At 25.9% G+C, this 22718-nt stretch overlaps 1 protein-coding gene and 1 long non-coding RNA gene across 2 annotated transcripts; both read left to right on the top strand.

The window, feature by feature from the left end:
* Positions 1-3222: 3222 nt before the first annotated feature.
* On the top strand, positions 3223-13211 carry LOC112639608 (aminopeptidase N-like; the record flags this gene model as incomplete). Its single annotated transcript, XM_025414165.1, has 10 exons — positions 3223-3389; positions 4497-5021; positions 5134-5637; positions 5760-5955; positions 6609-6759; positions 8897-8978; positions 10134-10516; positions 11075-11352; positions 12716-12909; positions 13082-13211. Coding segments are annotated over exons 1-10 (2457 nt in total), but the record flags the coding sequence as incomplete, so codon positions are not given.
* Positions 13212-13216: 5 nt separating this feature from the next.
* On the top strand, positions 13217-13860 carry LOC112639620. The gene is made up of 3 exons (XR_003123589.1): positions 13217-13382; positions 13475-13544; positions 13690-13860. It is a non-coding gene; the product is annotated as an uncharacterized LOC112639620 (long non-coding RNA).
* The last annotated feature ends 8858 nt before the right edge of the window (positions 13861-22718 follow it).

Genomic DNA, 22718 nt, shown 5'->3' with positions numbered 1-22718 from the left:
TAAAGATAATATGCGTGAACAAAAGACTTCGCATCGACAGCGGAAAAAGAGCGCCAACTCTACAAGCAATAGCGAAGAGGAGCAGGAAGAAAAAACGAAAAAACAATCGCGACCTGCCCTAGAGTATCGCGTAACGCATGTTAAAACTATGCATGCACCATCGAAGGACGAATTACTACAAGTTACATTATCAATTCGCGAAGTAAAAGGAGAAAATATAAACGTGATATACGATTTTGAATCAACAATTTGCTTAATAAAATTAAGACATTTAAAGGACGACACATTCATATATGAGAAGAAGATAGCACTTATAGGAATAAGCGAACATAAAATATATACATTAGGCAAAATGTACGCTACGATAAAAATTAATAAACACAAAATTAAACATGCATTTTACGTAAAAGACGATATCGCCATAGAACACGAAGGAGTTTTAGGACTAGGCTTCCTTAAAAAACAAACAGTTAAATGCGATTATGAAATTAAGGAAATAAAAATAAAAGACAGCATTAAAATTTCATCCATGCAATAAAATAATTTTAAATCCGCGTAATGAGATAATAATAAAAGCTGTAAATAATCGAAATCAGATAGGGATAGTCCGAACAGAAGAAACCACACCAGGAGTTTATATTGGAAGCTGTCTAGTAGAACCAAAAAATTTTTCATGTCCTGTGAGCGTAATAAATATGACCGATGAATCCATTGAGTTAACAACCCCCATCGTCACATTAGAGGACATGGAAGACAAAATTAGCATAACCGAAATAAATACAATAAAATCAAGGACAAAGATTAAAACCAGCACTCCGCGAGTCCAGCGTATTAGATAACTATTGCGAACTCAAAACACTTAAATAAAGAAGAGGGGCAGACACTCTTAAAAATCTGCGAAGAATTCAACGATATATTTCATTTAGAAGGAGAGTTACTGACATACACCGCGACGGTAGAGCATGAGATAAACATATGAGACGTAAAACATTTTAGACCATACGTATATGGAACAAAATTTAAAATTCTGACCGATCACAAACTTCTAATATGGTTGTTTAACGTAAACGATTTCAAGACTAATACATAAGGCCGGACGAGCAAACGCGAACCCCGACTCATTAAGTTGCAATGCGATACCGAGACCCTTAAATGAAAATAATAATAATGAATTATTAATAATAGAAGAAGAAGAAGAATAATAATAAAAAGGATAAATATTAAATTTTAGGGCGTGCTAAGGTTTGATTTTATGCAGAACTTTAGATTTAGTTATTGAAATATGTATGACGAAAGTAACATCAACCACTATACTAAATGTTTAAAACAAGAACTTGCAAAGTGGAAATGTATTATAAATGAAAATTTTTGCGAAGTAAAATTTAGGAGTCATTTGAAATGGCATTCAGCAAATCTTGAAAAAAACAATTAATTCTTATCATAATATTCAAAATATTCGATTCTTTTTATAAGGATAATTTTTATATTCTGCATATATGTTTGAGAAATTAGTTGTCACTTATATAAAAAAATTATTTAAAAAACACTAAAGAAACTATGAACACAATTGCGTCAGAAGATTTTTATTTCTTTTTCGAAATATCTTCTGTAGATTTTTGCTGGGATGAAAGAGGTGGACATACTGTAATAGTTTGAAGACGGCAGATGTAATACATGGAATAAAGTTTTTAATAATTCCATGAAAGGAAATGATAAAATATTGAAACGTTTGGCTTATAGTAAAAATTCTTAAATTATAATCTATTATTTAAAAACAAAAATATCAGAAATTTTATTTAATTATCTTGTTATAATTTTATTTAATTATCTTGTTATAATATATCTTATCTTCAATTCGAATCGATAGAGCGAGCTTATGTCTCGACTGCTAATATTTCTTTTTCTGTCATTGAAAGGCATGCTAAATATATGCTTATAAGTTTATTAAGAAATTATGAAACAATAAGACACAGGTGACGATATTATTTAATGATATTTATTTAAAGATATAGTACACATAGATGTAATGATGATTTATGTAATGAAAGATTTATTGTACGAATTAATTATAAAAGTATTGTTTTATTTTTTCTAGAAAAGTCAGTGAGATTGTAATATTAATTGTTATAATTAACAATGCGCATTCTAAGAGACAGTTGGGCGAGATAAATTTTGAATAAATCAAATTTCTATATTTTATGAAATATTTTTCTATAATTCGGTTCATAATGATACTCTGTATTTGCGACAGTGCAATTATTAAATACGAAATCATTTATTTTGATAATAATTATTCAAAAAATCAATTTTAGATAAAAGAATTTATAAAAAAAGATTTAAAAAATTTAGTCATTCCCACCCATTATTGAATACAAAACAGGAACACGCCGGTAGGAGATTAAAAAACAGATAAATTATTTTTGATCTGTATTTAACAATTGAATAATTAAATCTTTAAGACATTATGTGTTTAGGAATTAAAAGTACAGCATAAATGATTGTAATAATATTTATAATTGTATATATTTAATAATTCACTAATGTCATATAAGAATTAATAATTGTTTAATTGTATTTAATCAATATAATATTAATTGTACAATATAATATAAAAAATATTGTATTGTATAATATATATATTGTATAAAAATATTATATTGTATAATATTGTATAAAATATTATATTACATTACAATATAATTCATATTATGTATATTTTTAATATTATATTATATTATATATTATATTGCATTACTCTTCTGTATTATTCTGTAAATTTAATATATAGATGTTGATTATATATTTACATGTGTTTATTTTACTCAGATACATACATATATAAGGTGTTTCCAGTATCTCGCAACAAAGTAAAATCACAAGTAAATATCGCTAAACTCAACTAAAAAATCCTGTCATTTTGAAAATCGCCTCGTAAAATTTCGAAATATTAATTAAAAAAGAACGGCCAATACATGCAAGTGTAAGTACGATTATAATTCTTTAATTAATTTTCTCTCGCGAATAATTTCTTAGAAAAATTGTCTTTATAAATAAAAGTTTCATACGATAATATACGAAAATAAGATAAAAACATAAACAAGTTTATACTTATTGACTTCTGTCGATATGTAAGATAAGCTATGCTACATATAATCAAGATGGTATTTATATAACACTAGGTATAACCTTCTATACTGTTAGGTACGCCGACAGAGCCATCAGTTCATGATAGTCTCTTGAAGTGAAAAGTTCGCGATTGAATGCTTTTGGTGGTTTAAATCTGATATAAAACCTGGCTAATTCAAATAGTAGGATAAGGCATTAAATATATAATAAAATATTTATCTTTCTTTCTTTAAATGTGCATACAAAATTATGTGGAATAACAGGTAACGCTTTTATTTTATAAAAGACATTTTATTTATTCTTTTTTAATTTTTTGCATCTTTATTCTTAAATTTTCAAATCGAGTAACTCATTTTATTGTAAATATTATTTTTATCTTTTGCATACATTACAGTTAATAGAAATGAAGATATTTACGTTAGTACTGTAATAACATATTTCGACCATTTTGACATATAGAAAGTGTAAAATTTATAAGCTAAATTTTCTTTTGACATTATAAAATTATTGTATAGATAATTTTATATTAATGCTATAAAATTATCTAAGCTATATAAAATATTATCACATTATCTGAGCTATGAAATTATCTATCTTCAAAACGTATAATATTATCTGTGTTTAATTTTAAAATAGTTTTTATGATAAATGTCTAGAACCAGTAGAATATGTTAATTTTAATGTGTAGTGAACGAATAAACAACAAATAATAAAAAATAACGTCTTATTCAAAAAGATGTATTATAAAAATATTAACATAATTGTTTTTAGAATTTTGTTCGAATGTTTGATACAATTCGCTACATTATCAAAATTCCAAATATTTGATGATATTTGATTTCCATTCAGTGTTTGTATGTTTTTAATACATTTCTTACTTAAGAAACAGATCGATCTTGAAAATAACAAGTTAGTAAACATACAGTTTATATCACATATAAAATCGCGTTGTTCAGAATATACCTTCTCCATTTCTCATACATTTTAATGCTTATATTATATATATATGTATATACATTAAAATATGTAATTACACTAAGAGAAATCTTAAAGAAACTTAAATTGAGACAAATAAGAGTTATGTTTATTGTGCTCGTCTTACTGGAATTATCTAAATACATCCTTTATGACTCCTAATATTCAATTCCGAGAAAAATATTTCATATGACGTTTTAATAATTATTATACTTATTATTTCCAATCATTCCTTTATTTATTAAACTGTATTATTTTAATTTCTTTTTAAATTAATCGTATTTTCTTATGAAGTGTTTAATAAATTCTCTTGAACGTTTTTTCATACAAAAATCGATTTTATTGCATACTCTTTGTATATGCTTTCGTTTTTAATGAAAAAACATTTTTTATAGATATCCGAGTAAATTCAACATGACATTCTTAAAACTATTATTAAGTAATAGTATAATATACCTTGCCATAGTGGCAATAGCGAGTCCTATGGATGGTGAAGAATCAAAAATCAAAGGAATGGAAACCGATGAAAAATCGAAAATCGTGCGCAGTGTATTAAACAACAAATTAAGCAATATATCAGATTATATACTTCCGATACATTATAACATGGAGTTACTGTTACTCAATAATTATCTCCGTAGCAGATGCATAATCACTTTAAATATTTTTTATGCGAAACAATACATCAGTTTTTATGTACCGGATTCAGCGAGTATAATAATATCGACATTAAAGACAAATAACGGTACGGTTTATGAAACAAATCACATAAATTTTATGAAAAACAATATTTACGTGCTCGATTTCGGTGATGTCTTGTTGCGTGGAAATTACGATTTGTATATAGAGTATGATATCTCAATTAATGTCGTAAGGGAATCTTTCGGAATTCCGTACATAAACAAAGATGAACAAATAGAGTAAGTAAAAGAATATATGAAGTATTAAAAACAAATTGTACATTTGCGCATTCTATGCTTACAATTATCTAAAATTAAACATTACCTAAAATTTGTCATTAAAATACGGTAGGTGGTTAATCGCAACAGGTATCCAGCGAAGAAACTGGTATCAAACGAAAAAACAGCAAATATTTCCATATTGGGACAAGCCAGAATTACGAATAACTTTTGTTATTTCTATAATGCATCATTCAAAATACGAAGCTTTGTCAAATATGCCGATACGAGAAACTAAATTGACGAACGATAATATGATGTGGACATTTTTTAATAAAACTCCTTTGATCTCCATAGATAGTGTAGCATTTCTGGTTTCCGGTTTTTGTCAGAGCATCCTCTCGAAAAATGAAGCAATTCATTCGTCCATGTGGTTCAGACCACAATCGGAACCGCATCTAGAATTTGCGAAAACTGTTATTATTTCCGCTAGTGTATATTTGCGTAAATGGAATATTTTGAGAAACAAAACATCATTTGAGGACTCCTCTGTTTTATTTGAGAGCAAAGTGAATCATGTCGCAATTCCGGATTTACGAAAGGAAATCGAACAGACTTTTGGTTTCATTTTTTATCGGTGATATACATAATTGAATAAATATATATTAACTATTTTAATTACCTTTCATATTATAATATATTTAAGAATTTATATTAATATCCAAAATATTTCATACATATAAGTACAATTATTTTTAGAGAAGCAGATATCACTTATAATGAAGAATTAGATCCTGTCGCATATAAAGCGATAATTGCACGCTTAATTGGACATGGGATGGTACAAAAATATATTGGAAATGTGTTCAGACCAACTTACTTACCAACTTACTGGTCTCATACATGGTTAAACGAAGGATTTAAAATATGTTATCAAGCATACCTTATCGACAAGGTTATTTTATTACTAATGCTATTTGAATACGTAGACAAATGATTAACAGTTTAACATTGTACATAATTGTAAATATTTATACAAATATTCTATTTTATTTCTTAATTATATGAAATAATAAAAATCGAAATCTGCTAAATTTCTAGAAATCCAGTAAATGAAATTTAATAAGAACTCTATATATATATATATATATATATATATATATATATGTTTATATATTAAAATTATCGTAGTAAAATATATTTACACACTAAAACACACATAAAAACTTTATTCTTAACAAATGAAATCAAAATAGGCACATCAGAGCCACAGCGCGATAGTCGGAACGCAGGGAAGAAACATTTCCTTCTTTTTTATTATTTGTTTACTTAACACTTAAAATTAAAATTAAAATTAATAGGCAAATGTTTCGGATCTTTTTTTGATCCTCTCTCGAAAAGAAGGAAGTGATGTTTCCCTGCGCTCCAACTACCGCGCTATGTCTCTGATATGCCAAATTTGATTTAATTTTTTATTTTTGAGCTAAATTCCAAATTATTAATTTTTATTCTTAACAATAGTACATAATAATGCTACTTTTAAAATGTTTGGTAAACTATTTTTTTTATTATTTATCATTAGTTATGATTATATCGAATTGATTTTAGGCTCTGTCAAGTTCCCGGATGATGGATTTGTTTGTAGTTCAAGTTCAACATGAATTACTCTATCTAAATACTTATGTTGTTATAAATTCTACTATAGAATATAATAGTTATCCTGAAAATTATTTTCACTCTTCTCTTTCTCATATCAAAGGTATGCGTATAACATTGCATAATTAAACAATTAAATAATTACAAATTCCTGACTGTTAACTTCATATAAAATGGGAAAAATCAATTTATAAACAAAAGACCCTGTGCGATTCTGATGGAAATTGAATTTTGATGTCAGGTGAAATTTGCAGAAACTCTAAAAATAAGTAGTTTATATGGCAAATCAAAAGATTAACCGCGGTATCGTTTGATGAAGCCATTTCATCACTACAAGCGTTCGAATGTCGAAATAAAGCGTTATTTCAGTACTACTGAGGAAAAATAAATAATGTATTATTGAATAGAATCACACACACAGTTGATTACTTTTATTAATATGTAGATATTATATTTACATGGAAGAAATATACATGCATGTATATATAAGGTGTCCATAAAGTTCTCCTTCACTACATTTCAGAAACGGTTCAAAAATTATGAAAACTATAAAACGAGTGTTCAATTTATTTTGAGAGGCTTGTCTTTTAAAGAAACTAAAGAAATTGTATCTGTTCTCCATTCTCCAAAAGGAGACTTAGGAAAAATCTGTATTATTATACTTTTAATTAATTATCAAATATCAAATAGCATGCTATGGCGACACCAGTGGCGATGCCGCGACACACATATTTTTTCCATGTAAATATATAAGTAAAATGTATTAATAAAAAATGAGCAATTGTGTATCATTCTAATATATTCGTTATTTTTCTTTGTATACGTTTAAGACACCAAAAGATAATAAAACATAAAACTTTATCTCTATCCGATTCTTTACAATTGTCTAATTTATTTATTTAATTGTATTATTATTTTTACGAATATTTAGTCAAAAAAATAGAAGTGTTAACGGCCCGTTTATAATAATAATACAAAATTAAATTAGAAAAGGCTTCGGGCCGTGACGTAGGGTAATAGTACGAAATAGCTATAAAAGGTTAAAGCTGCAAAGACAGACCACTAAGGTTGAAAAGTAAATTTAGTAGGAAAATATGTCAAAGCACAAAAATTATTAAATATATTTAGAGAGACAAACGCACGTTTCGATCTACTACAAATCCTTTTCAATGTCATACAAAATTATAAAAATAAACGCTAAGCATGAAACAAAGGAAATCACGAGGAACTTATTGACGGTTATAAATTTAAACGCATAAAGGAACGGTCAGAAATGCACATAGTAGAAAACACAAAAATTGAATAAAAAACATAAAAAGCTGGAAGAGAGCACAGCTCACTTCGATATCAAGTCTTAATACGCTATAACTGAAATCAAAGAGAGAAAGCGTCTCGAATCTCAGTTCCCTCGATGAATCCGTCCAAAGAATAAAAATTAAAAAATTAAAGATGTCCATAGAAAAGTCGTACAGATAAAATTGTCAGTTATAATCCAAAACTAGATCTCTCAAATATTAAATCAGTCCACGCACGTAATAGATAATGAATTTGATAGCGAGGTGGCTTTCTCTAACAGATTTTTGCTCACTGGCTAGCTGCCACCTCCAGACGCCTTCTCTCTCTGATTTCAGTTATAGCGCATTAAGATATCGAGGTGAGCTGCGCTCTCTTGCAGCTTTTTATGCTTTTTATGCTTTCATTCAATTTTTGCGTTTTCTACTATGTGTATTTCCGATCGTTTCTTTATGCGTTTAAATTTGTAATCATCAATAAGGTCCTCATGACCTCCTTTGTTTCATGCTTAGCGTTTATTTTCATAATTTTGTATGACATTGAAAAGGATTTGTAGTAGATCGAAACATGCGTTTGTCTCTTAAAATGTATTTAATAATTTTTGTGCTTTGACAGATTTTCCTATTAAATTTACCTTTCAATCTTAGAGGTCTGTGTCTTTGCAGTTTTAACTCTTTATAGCTATTTCGTACCACCACCCTACATCACGAAGCATTTTCTTAATTTAATTTTGAATATTTAATCATTTACTATTTATCTATTATTATAAATTTTTTTGTTAAAATGAATTCAACAATTTTTTATACCTGTTTACTTTGATGTAATTGCCCAAATTTTGTATGATATATTTAGTTTTATTAATTACGGATATATTCGGAAACCTTTATTGCGCATTGCAGAAAAGGCAATTTAAATATACTAAATTTCTTCTCTTTTAAACATTATAGGATCCATTATATGGCGCATGTTAATAGAAACAGTGCCACCTTATACATTTAGAAAGGGATTCGACGAATATATGAACAATAAGTAAGTATAATGTATTGTAATGTAATAATATATATCATAGAGGAAAAGGAAATCAAGAATATATAATAAAATTAATAATGTATTTCTCCCAATGTTTATAAGACATAGATATTTGAAATCTCAAACTTATACTGAGATTTATATTTATGAATTTTTGTCAAGATTGAATTTCAACTTGAATATTTCTTAATAAATATGTAATAGAAATTCATATTTTCTAAATAACAAACAATTCAAATTAAATAATTTCGAGAATCTAGTTTTACAAACATAGAATATAGAAAATCTTTGTAATGTGAAAATTAAAATTATTATTTATTCAATGACAACACAATGTTGACATAATTGTTAATAAATATATATTAATATATTATAGTAAATAATATATTAAATAAAAATATATAAATATAATATAAATAAAATATCAAATTCTCGAATCTATCGTGTATACAGTACATATATGCACGAATAATTCTGTGCATACACACATATATATATATATATATATATATATATATATATATAAATTAACAAATTAGTTTCAATAGCAACGTTTCAATCCTATTTTTGGGTCATCTTCAGCGCAAATGTGATGGAAAAATATACAAAGGTGTTACATATCTGAATTAATGAGATAGAATGCCGTCCAAAGTAATACTAAATGTCTCGGTATCTCATTATCTTGTCAATGCCTATGTAAAGTTGAAACAAGATAAATGGATAATGTAAATTAATATATAATGGAGAAAATATTAAAATTTAACGTAAAAAGATTAAAAAGATGCAAAGAATTAAATGTCCATTTTGAAATAATTTTTAAAATAAATATAAACTGAACATAGAGTCACGTTTGCTATTCCTTCTTCTTTTTATTTTTATTTTTTATTCATGTTTTTTATTGTATAATAAATAAATAAATGTATCATAACATCGACGATCGACATCGATTATTGCTAATTTGTTAATTTTATATTTCGAGACTTATACCTTTATTATTTGTTATATATATTAAAGTTCATAAATTTCTCTCTCTATAGGAGTTACATTATAGATTAAAATACGATAATAAATTTTATAATATATGATTTTCTTCTTAATTATTTATTTATCAATTTTAATATAGTGTTAAAATTATCATAATGTTAAATCTTATAGACTTAGTAAGCCTGAAGCAACAACTGCCGATCATTTATGGAACGCTATGAGATCTAAGCTAAATGAATCGTATCCTAAGTATGATTTTAATATAAAAGATGCGGTAAATTCGTGGATTGTGCAGAAATATCCTTCCGTGTTGGAGGTGACGCGAAATTATTCTAGTTATCTTGTAACTGTATCGGTAATGTACAATTTTGTAACTGTACAATTTTACAACAAATTAGAGAAACAATGTTATATACCTATTACTTATGCTACGGAGTCAAATCCCAATTTTACCATAACTTGGACAGATATGTGGTTAACACCAAAAGATTCAAAAATTGAATTTTTCTTTCATGAGAATAATCAATGGATTATTATCAATTTACAACAAGCTGGTAAATATTAAAAAATAAATTTACATCTAAATTTATATATTGAACATTAAATTTATATTATATATTATATGATAATAAATTTACAATTATGTTGTATATAATTTCAAGTATATATATTTTAATATATAAATACATATGTTTGTATAATTATTATATATATATATATATATATATGTATATACATGTATATATGTATATAATGTACCATAGATATATACATATATATATGATATAATATATGACATAAATTTTAATTAAAAATAATCATAAAATGTATTAAAACTCATATATATAATATAAGATATAACAAAAGATATTGCAAGAACATTGAAATTTTAATAAGACAATATATTTGAAATTTTCATTTTTTGCTGTAATTTGTAGAATTGCTGATACAATTTTCATGTTAAATAATAAAAATGGAAGATACAAACTTTTCTAATAATAATAATAATATATTTAATATCAAAATATCTTTAACATCTCGAAATATGTTCAATCAATATATATCATTTCAAAGTATTTAATAATTGACAAAAGTAATTTATTTTATAACAGGATACTATCGCGTCAATTATGATATTATGAACTGGAGAAAAATTGCACAATACTTAAATTCTGAAAATTATAGTAATATACATGTTCTCAATCGGGCGCAGATCATCAATGATGCGTTTCATTTTGCGATAGAGAAAAAACTTAAATTCTCCGTATTTTGGGAACTCGCTTCTTATTTGGCACAGGAAACAGATTATATAGCATGGTATCCTATGCTCAAAGCATTTGAATTTCTGTCGAACATCTTTCCATTCTTAAATTTTTATCCTGAATTTAAGGTATATAAATATATACATATATATATATATATATATATGTATATATATATATATATATGTATATATATATATATATATATATGTATATTTAATAACATTTTTTTATAAAATGTATCCATTACATCAATTATCTATTTTATAATACAACGATTTCATATCATAATAATGAATTCTTTTAAAAATAGATATATGTAAAGAGTTAAACAAAAAAATTAACATGTAAATTAATATTTAATTATTTTTATACCAAAATTCAGAAATTTAAATTCAAAATACGTTTACGTTACATATTTGTTATATATTTTTTCTTTATATTGAATACAATCACATAAATTTTGAATATTTCATCAAGTTATTTTACTATAATAATAATACGTTAGTTTATATGATAATTGTAGATCAATTGTGTAATTAATATTTATTAATTAGTTTTAGAAAATTATAGAATACAATATATAACACAATTATCTTTGTTATATTAATTTTCTTTCGTCGTATTCGAACGTTTACGATGTTAAAGTATACAAACATTTTGCAGAGAAATTGACTTATATAATTTTAGCATATTTTTTTTACATTATACAACACATAATAATTTAATATATAATAATTCACTTGTAAATGCTTGTTTTATAAAAAATATTGATATTTAAAGTTTATTATACTTAAAATCTATATTTGATACGTCACAGATTTAAATTAAGGAAATATTAATTAAAAAAATAAAAATTATATATCAAAATCGATACATCATTCGATACAAAAATATGAACACATTAAAATATATACACAAAGTTTCTCGTAAAGCTTGAACGTGCGTGTCTCGACTCTTGTTTTTTCATTAGTATGCGACATTCGGCGCTGGCACACCTATTGCGTATATCCTACGATATAGTCTCGCAAAACGTCCGCTTATTCACATTTTTAATTATTATTTTAATAATTATTACGAAAATTGTAGAATGGTAAATGATCTTTCTATTCAATTTATTGCGTTCTATCCATTCATGAACGTTAGCACATTTTTATGAAATACTTTATATATCGATATGTGTGTAAAAAATTCATTAAATGATATAAAATCCATACGCGATGGTAAAATAAATACACACAAACGTTAGCACAATATTATGAAACACATTATATATCGATATATGTGTTAAAAATACATTAAATGATATAAAACCATACGCGATGATAAAATATATACACAAATAAGAAATTCACACACCAATAAGAAATTGGTAAATCTACTTATTATGATATTGATGCGAAGTCACATAAATATTAAAGAAATATGAAAGAAAATTATTTAGTAAAAACGTTCGAATGCGCGTACATTATATCTGTTATTAAATTTTAGGACGTGCTAAGATTTGATTTTATGAAGAATTTTAGATCAAGTTATTGGATTCGGTATCAAAGTAACATCAGCGACTATACTAAATGTTTAAAACAAGAACTTGCAAAGTGGGAATGTATTATGAAGGATGATCCTTGCGAACGAAAGTCTAATCGTTATTTGAAATGGCATCTAACAAATCCTAAAAAAAACAAGTAATTCTTTTCATAATATTTTATACTTTTTATAGAAATATTTTTTACATTCTGCATATATTTGAGAAATTAGTTATCATTTATTTCAAAAATTATTCATAAAACACTAAAGAAACTATTAACACAATTTCGTTAAAAGATTTTTATTTCTTTTTTGGACTATCTTCTGTAGACTTTTACCTGGATGGAAGAGGTGGACATATTGTAATGGTTTGAAGACGGCAGATCGTGATACATGGAATAACGTTTTTAATTATTACATGAAAGGAAATGATATAAGTTTAGAATGTCTGGCTTACAGTAAAATTATCACAAATTTTATTCAAACCTTGGTATAATCAATCTTATCTTCAACCTGAACCGGTAAAGGGAGCTTATGCCTTAAATGCTAATATTTTTCTTTCTGTCATTGAAAGACATACTAAATATATGCTTACAAGTTTATTAAGTAATTACGAAACAATAAGACACAGGTGACGATATTATTTAATAAAGATATACTACACATATATGTGAAGATTTATTGTATGAATTAATTATAAACGTATTGTTTTATTTTTTATAGAAAAGTCAGTGAGATTGTAACATTAATTGTTATAATTAACAATGCGTATTTTATGCAACAGTTGGGCGAGGTAAATTTTAAATAAATCAAATTTCTATATTTTATATAATATTTTCTTATAATTCGGTTTATAACAATACTCTGTATTTGTGACAGTACAATTATTAAATACGAAATCATTTATTGATAATAATTACTAAAATAATTAATTTTAGATAAAGGAATTTGTAAAAAAAAAGCTCAAAAGTTCAATCATTTCAATTACTGATGTTGAACTGAAGATAGGAACACGCTGGTCTGAGATCGAAAAACAGACAAAATATTTTCGATCCTTATTCAATAATTGAATAATTAAATCTTTAAAACATTAACTGTTTAGAAATTAAAAATACAGCATAAATGATTGTAATAATATTTATAAATGTATATACTTATTTATTCACTTATCATTATTATATTACATATTATATTGTATTACTTTTCTGTGTTACAAATTTAATACATAGATATTGATTATATATTTACGTGTGTTTATTATACGCAGATACGTACATATACAGGTTGTTTCCAGTATTTCGGTGCAAAGTAAAATCATAAGTAGATCTCGCTAAACTGAACTAAAAAATTTTATACCATTTTGCAAAAAACCACGTAAAATTTCGAGATATAAATTATAAAATATTTAGGGGACGACCTTTCTCGCGGTGCGCTTTTAGTCTTGCGCATTTAACAATAAGATTTATATCTGGCCATGAAAGAGATTTTTATATTGGATCGCGAGAAAGAGAGAGAGGCGAGCTCGGAGGAGTATATATTGTGTATGATATGTGAGAGTGTGTATAATATATTATAGCCAATAATTATACACATGTATATTAATAAATAAAGAGATTGTATTCATTATTATTATTTATATATTATTAAAGTCAATGTAATTGTCTATTTATTATAGCTAATATTCAAGCGGTACTGTTACTATTTTCGAAGACTTAAAGGAAAACATACATCCAGATCAGAAAAAATGATTTTTTAATTTCTGCATTTTCTTATATATTAGTATAATATCTTAAAATATTTCCTTAAAATTTCAAGTCGAAATTAAAAAAATAAAAAGATAGCATTTTAAACAGATAAACACGATTCAGATTGGGATGAATTTATAAGCTATATTTTTTTTTTTTTTTTTAGCAATAAGTACATTTTAGCAAATTCACCACCCTTCAGATTCAGGTAGACGCCACTTTTTAAATATTGCAAATTTTTTAAGTAGATTACGACGAAGGCACTAGATTTATAATCAATTTTAAGAATCAATTGATTTTTTGTTTTAGATGAACCTTGTACATGGCACAATGATCGCAAAGCGTAACACATGGGAACACGTCTGGCTCCAACGATAATATATGCTGTATATTTTTTATATTTTTTAATAAAAATGTAACGCTGTATTAAAAGAAAATAAATATATTTGTATATATAAATATATATACATATATATATATATATATATATATATACAGGTCACTTAATTGGCGCCCACTATTTATATAGCGGTTTTCCTCGTGGAAAACTGAATCGAAAAGTTCTGATCCATATTTTTTTATAAAGCTTAATAATTTTTTATAAAGCTTAATAAAGCGGTAATTATTGAGTAAAGTTGCGCCAATAAGCACCGAAAATTTAAAATTTAAAATTTAAAATTTACAATTTTTTTCATTATAGAAAACAATGGTTTAAGACTTTTCGATAGGAGTTTTCCATGAGGAACATCGCTATATAAATAGTGGGAGCCAATTAAGTGGCACCCTATATATATATATATATATATATATATATATATATATATATATATATACAGGGTGGGCCATTTTAAGTGATCCACCCCAATAACTTTTTTATATTTGAATGTACAACAAAATGTTTCAAATAAAAGTTGCTTGACTTCGAGGGGGACAGAAGATGGGTGGCAAAAATTTGACCTTGGATAGTCATTTGAAGGTTACATAAAGATTACCTTCAATTTCTTAAATGGACCCCCCTATTTTTCATTACATATTCTTGTAGCTTATCTCGAGAGCTTTCAAAAACACTATAATTAAGTACCTTTTTATTAAGTACTTTTTGAGTTATAAGGCTTGAAATAATTTCTTAATTTTACATAAACCATAAAATATCTAGTAAACTATTCATTTTTCGATTATCTTACCTTCATATTTTTATTGTACAAAATAATGAGAGGAATCAATTGGTATAAAGAAAACACATAGTTGTTTCTAAGAAAAAATATTTAATTTGCAATTAACAATTCCATATTTTTTCTTAAAAACAACTGTATGTTTTCTTTACACCAATTGATTCCTCTCATTATTTTGTATATAAAAGTATCAAGATAAGATAATCGAAAAATGAATGGTTTACTAGATATTTTATGGTTTATGTAAAATTAAGAAATTATTTCAAGCCTTATAACTCAAAAAGTACTTAATAAAAAGGTACTTAATTATAGTGTTTTGGAAAGCTCTCGAGATAAACTACAAGAATATGCAATGAAAAATAGGGGGTTCCATTTAAGAAATTGAAGGTAATCTTTATGTGACTTTCAAATGACTATCCAAGGTCAAATTTTTGCCACCCATCTTCTGTCCCCCTCGAAGTCAAGCAACTTTTATTTGAAACATTTTGTTGTACATTCAAATATAAAAAAGTTATTGGGGTGGATCACTTAAAATGGCCCATCCTGTATATATATATATATATATATATATATATATATATATATATATATATATATATATATATATATATATATATATACAGGGTGTTTCAGACCACCCGTATCACCCATTTAAAAACTAGAGAAGTGGTTATTTCAAAAAAGTTAAAATATTTTCTTTATAAATCGGGCGCGCTATCGAATGGTGATATTTTCAACTTCTGGTTCCGGCCGGAAGTAGGCGATTCAAACCGGAAGTGCATTTATTTAAACGGAACACCCTATTTTTCATTGCATATTCTTATAACTTATCTCGAAAGCTTTCCAAAAGCCTATAATAAATTATTTTTCCATGAAGTACTATTCGAGTTATAAGGCTTGAAATCATTTCTTAATTTTACATAAATCATAAAATATCTTTTAAAATATTCATTTTTTGATTATCTTACCTTCACACTTTTATGTGCAAAATAATGAGAGGAATCAATTGGTGTAAAGAAAATACATAGTTACTTTTAAGAAAAAATATGGAATTGTTAATTGCAAATTACTTTTGTTTTTCATTGTGTTTCAATGCAGTGCAATGACTTGAAAAATGTAATAGCATTTGTGAAAAATATATAATGGGTGAGGACTTTGATATACAGAGTGTATCTTAAGAAACTCCCACTAAGCAAATAGCGTTATTCCTGATTAAAAATCGAGTCGAAAAGTCCTGAACCATTTTTTTCCAAGATTCATTAAATAATTAAACAGATCTAAGTATTAAAAAGATTTCTGAAAAGATGAATTGTTTAAAAATTAACACAAAACAGTTTATTTTTTTGCTTATCCAAATCTTCAAATATGTTGATAACAAGGAAGTTTGTCTTTTTATTGGCGCGACTTTACTCATTCATTACTGCTTTATTAAGCATTATGGAAAAAAATTGTTCAGGACTTTTCGACTCCAGCATATCAAAGTCCTCGCCCATTATATATTTTTCACAAACGCTATTACATTTTCCAAGTCATTGCACTGCATTGAAACACAATGAAGAACAAAAATAATAAAGAGATTGGAATAATCATATCGCATACAAAAGAGCTCATTATTAATAACATATAGGCGTTAATGTTTAAAATTTGGGTGGCATAAATGCCGATATAGATATTAAATCAAATTTATGAATGATAAATAGAATTCTATGTTTTCACGTTTTCTGCACAAACATAGCTGCACAATTATTTATATTCTTAAACAGAAATGTGGGAAAACATTTGAATTTGTCAATAAATTTCATTATATAAGTTACGAAATCTCGCCAGAAATGTAAAATTGTATGCTATAGGAATAAATTTTTACTGTATAAAGTATTTTCGTTTTTTGTTCCCTAGCACTTTCAGGAATATGATATTAATAATGAGGCTAAATTTACTAAAGCAAGTAATAAGAAAATCATATTCAATGCCTAAAATTCGAAATTTAATTTATAAAAACATTAAATTTTGACATTTCGCTTTAATAAATGTAACAGTTTCCTATCTATCCTCTCAATATTAAATAATTTGTTTAATTAGATAGAATTTGTTATTTAGAATCTTTTATTAAAAAAGCAGTAGACTAATTGTTACGAACATACAGTAACAATGAATTTCTCATTTCGGTATAAAGAAAATCAGAAGTCATATGCCTAATTGCTTTCAAATTATTTAAAAGTTGCCAATCAATGATGAATAAAATAAATTGAGATAAAAAATAATAGCTGCAAATAAAATAATAATGATATATAAAATATGAAATTTTTATATGACTTTTTAACATATTTCATAATATAAGAAAACAAAAATGTTAAAATAACTATTAAAAATAAAACACGTTTATACCAAATATATTTTATTTGGCAGCAAGGTAAATGTTAATATTTATAACGGATAAAGAAAAGGATAATCTATTAATCTGTTTATAAAATAGTTCTTTATTAAATGTTTCTTATTTAATGTTTATCTCAATAATTAATATACGACTTTTGATCTTACATACACTCGGCAATAAAAATACTTTAATACACGCACTAAATGGACTATTTATACGTCTAGATTGAAATAATCTATTTAATATTCTGAATTCCAATAAGGGATCCAGATCATTAAACAAATTACTTTAAATCAATTCAATTCATCAAAAATTAAATAAAAGAAAACAGATATACTTTAAATCTTATGTTAGTTCTTTATCAATCCTTTGAAGACTTTCTTTTTACCCATTTTATGATGAAAATTTAAATACGAGTTAGTTGAATTTGTCGTCGCCTAGCGGCAGCGAAGAAACATATATAATACACTATTATAAATTTTTGTTATTTGAAAATGTTGTTGCATATATATATATATAATATTTTTGGATAAGTAAATTTAAATATATCCAAAATGCTTATTTATTATTTTTTTTATCGCGTACCATAGAATTATGGTAGATTCAACCAGTATGTCTGTTGGAAAATGGACGAATCAGAATTTTTGTAGGAATTAGCAGATAAATCTGATTTATTTCTTCCTGTTAAATTTATTAAATTTTCTGGTTAATAGTAAACTCGCAAGCACCAAGTTGTCTAAAATTTTTTCCATCTAATTTCAAAAGTCTGTTTAATATTCTGAATTCCAACAAGATTATTGGATAAATTCAGTCTAGATTATTGAATAAATTATTTTAAATTCAGTTTGTTGGAAATTAAACTGATAATCATTGATGCAAGAAGAGGATGCAGCTCTAACACGTGCAATCAGAGAGCTAGCGTCCACTTTCTAGCACTACTGCTCGTAAGAAAAAAAAAATATACTCTGGATTTAATGTTAATACTAGTATACATACTAGTATACAGTTAATACTTTATATACATTTTATGGCAATATTGAATACGAGTTAAGTTAAGCTAGTGGCAAGAAAAAAAATTAATATAACAAGATATTTTATAGATCCAACCAGAAAATACTAACCAAATCCTTATAGTAAAATCTATTAAACTTTCTAGTTATAAAAAATCGAGTTTTATCATAATAACTAGAAATTCATGTTTGACCAAAATGCCTTCAATCATATACGTCTTGTTAGTACAATCAAACGATTTTTCTCAGTGCAGTATTATAAATGCGGAAAATCTGGACACTACAGACGCGATTGCCGTTAGCAGTAATAAATATACACTACCAAAACCGGAAAAATCTACGCAAATAAATATTGTAAAATTTTGCAAATAATATAAAAAGGAGGCAGCCGCGACGTATGCTGGAATTTAATGGACGACCCAAAATTAATATTAAAAATAATAAACAAAATAATAGAAATAATTATAAAGATAATATGCGTGAACAAAAGACTTCGCATCGACAGCGGAAAAAGAGCGCCAACTCTACAAGCAATAGCGAAGAGGAGCAGGAAGAAAAAACGAAAAAGCAATCGCGACCTGCCCTAGAGTATCGCGTAACACATGTTAAAACTATGCATGCACCATCGAAGGACGAATTACTACAAGTTACACTATCATTTCGCGAAGTAAAAGGAGAAAATATAAACATGTTATACGATTTCGGATCAACAATTTAATTAAATTAATAAAATTAAGACATTTAAAGGACGACACATTAATATACGAGAAGAAGATAGCACTTATAGGAATAAGCGAACATAAAATATAATCATTAGGCAAAATGTACGCTACGATAGAAATTAATAAAAACAAAATTAAACATGCATTTTACGTAAAAGACGATATCGCTATAGAACACGAAGGAGTTCTAGGACTAGACTTAAAAAACAAACAGCTAAATGCGATTATTAAACTAAGGAAATAAAAGACAGCACATTAAAACTTCATCCTAGCAATAAAATAATTATAAATCCGCGTAATGAGACAATAATAAAAGCTGTAAATAATCGAAATCGGATAGGGATAGTACGAACAGAAGAAACCACACCAGGAGTTTATATTGGAAACTGTCTAGTAGAACCAAAAAATTTTTCTTGTCCTGTGAGCGTAATAAATACGACCGATGAAACCATTGAGTTAACAACCCCCATCGTCACATTAGAGGACATGGAAGACAAAATTAGCATAACCGAAATAAATACAATAAAATCAAGGACAAAGATTAAAACCAGCACTCCGCGAGTGCAGCGTATTTGACAACTATTGCGAACTCAAAACAATTCAATAAAGAAGAGGGGCAGACACTCTTAAAAATCTGCGAAGAATTCAACGATATATTTCATTTTGAAGGAGAACCACTGACATACACCGCGACAGTAGAGCATGAGATAAACATATGGGTTGTAAAACATTTTAGACCATACGTATATGGAACGAAATTTAAAATTCTGACCGATCACAAACTTCTAATATCGTTGTTTAACGTAAACGATTTCAAGACTAATCCGATAGAAATTAAAACTAGAAGAATACGATTTTGAAATTATACATGAGGCCGGACGGGCAAACGCGAACCTCGACGCATTAAGTTGCAACGCGATACCGAGACCCTCAAATAAAAATAATAATCATGAATTCTCAATAATAGAAGAAGAAGAAGAAGAAGAATACAAAGCAGAAGAACAAAAAGGATAGATATTAAATTTTGGGACGTGCTAAGGTTTGATTTTATGCAGAACTTTAGATTTAGTTTTTGGAATCTGTATGACGAAAGTAACATCAACCACTATACTAAATGTTTAAAACAAGAACTTGCAAAGTGGAAATGTATTATAAATAAAAATTCTTGCGAAAATCTAGGAGTCATTAGAAATGGCATCCAGTAAATCTTGAAAAAAAACAATTAATTCTTATCATAATATTCAAAATATTCGATTCATTTTATAAGGATATTTTTTATATTCTGCATATGTTTGAGACATTAGTTATCACTTATAAAAAAATTATTTAAAAAACACTAAAGAAACTAAGAACACAATTGCGTCAGAAGATTTTTATTTCCTTTTCGAAATATCTTCTGTAGATTTTTGGATGGAAGAGATGGACATATTGTAATGGTTTGAAGACGGCAGATCGTAATACATGGAATAAAGTTTTTAATAATTCCATGAAAGGAAATGATAAAATATTGGAACGTTTGGCTTATAGTAAAAATTCTTAAATTATAATCTATTATTTAAAAACAAAAATATCTGACATTTTATTTAAATCTTGTTATAATATATCTTATCTTCAATTCGAATCAATAGAGCGAGCTTATGTTTCGACTGCTAATATTTCTTTTTCGGTCATTGAAAAGCATACTAAATATATGCTTATAAGTTTATTAAGAAATTATGAAATAATAAGACACAGGTGACAATATTATTTAATGCTATTTATTTAAAGATATACTACACATAAATGTAAAGATTTATTGTACGAATTAATTATAAACGTATTGTTTTATTTTTTCTAGAAAAGTCAGTGAGATTGTAACATTAATTGTTATAATTAACAATCCGCATTCTAAGAGACAGTTGGGCGAGGTAAATTTTAAATAAATCAAATTTCTATATTTTATGAAATATTTTTCTATAATTCGCTTCATAATGGTACTCTGTATTTGCGACAGTGCAATTATTAAATACGAAATCATTTATTGATAATAAATATTTAAAAAATCCATTTTTGATAAAGGAATTTGTAAAAAAAGAGTTAAAAAATTTAGTCATTCCCACCCACTATTGAATACAAAATAGAAACACGCCGGTAGAAGATTAAAAACAGATAAATTATTTTTGATCTTTATTTAACAATTAAATAATTAAATCTTTAAGACATTAAGTGTTTAGGAATTAAAAATACAGCATAAATGATTGTAATAATATTTATAAATGTATATATTTAATAATTCACTAATGTCATATAAAAATTAACAATTGTTTAACTGTATTTAATCAATATAATATTAATTGTATAATATAATATAAAAAATATTGTATGGTATAATATTGTATAATATTGTATAAAATTATTATATTACATTACAATATAATTCATATTATGAATATTATGTATATTTTTAATATTATATTATATTACATATAATATTGCATTACTCTTCTGTATTAATCTATAAATTTAATACATAGATGTTGATTATACCATATATTTACATGTGTTTATTTTACACAGATACATACATATAAGGTGTTTCTAGTATCTCGCAACAAAGTAAAATCATAAGTAAGTATCGCTAAACTTAACTAAAAAATCCTATATCATTTTGAAAATCGCCTCGTAAAATTTCGAAATATTAATTAAAAAAGAACGACCAATACATGCAAGTGTAAGTACAATTATAATTCTGTAATTAATTTTCTCTCGCGAATAATTTCTTAGAAAAATTGTCTTTATAAATAAAAGCTTCATACGATAATATACGAAAATGGGATAAGAAACATAAACAAGTATATACTTATTGACTTCTGTCGATATGTAAGATAAGCTATGCTACGTATAATCAAGATGGTATTTATATAACACTAGGTATAACCTTCTATATACTGTTAGATACGCCGTA

Source organism: Camponotus floridanus, unplaced genomic scaffold, assembly GCF_003227725.1.
Source record: "Camponotus floridanus strain SB8 unplaced genomic scaffold, Cflo_v7.5 scaffold79, whole genome shotgun sequence".
NCBI classification, from domain to species: domain Eukaryota; kingdom Metazoa; phylum Arthropoda; class Insecta; order Hymenoptera; family Formicidae; genus Camponotus; species Camponotus floridanus.
Note: the sequence above shows the minus strand (reverse complement) of the source record. Positions and strands in the feature narration are given on the sequence as shown.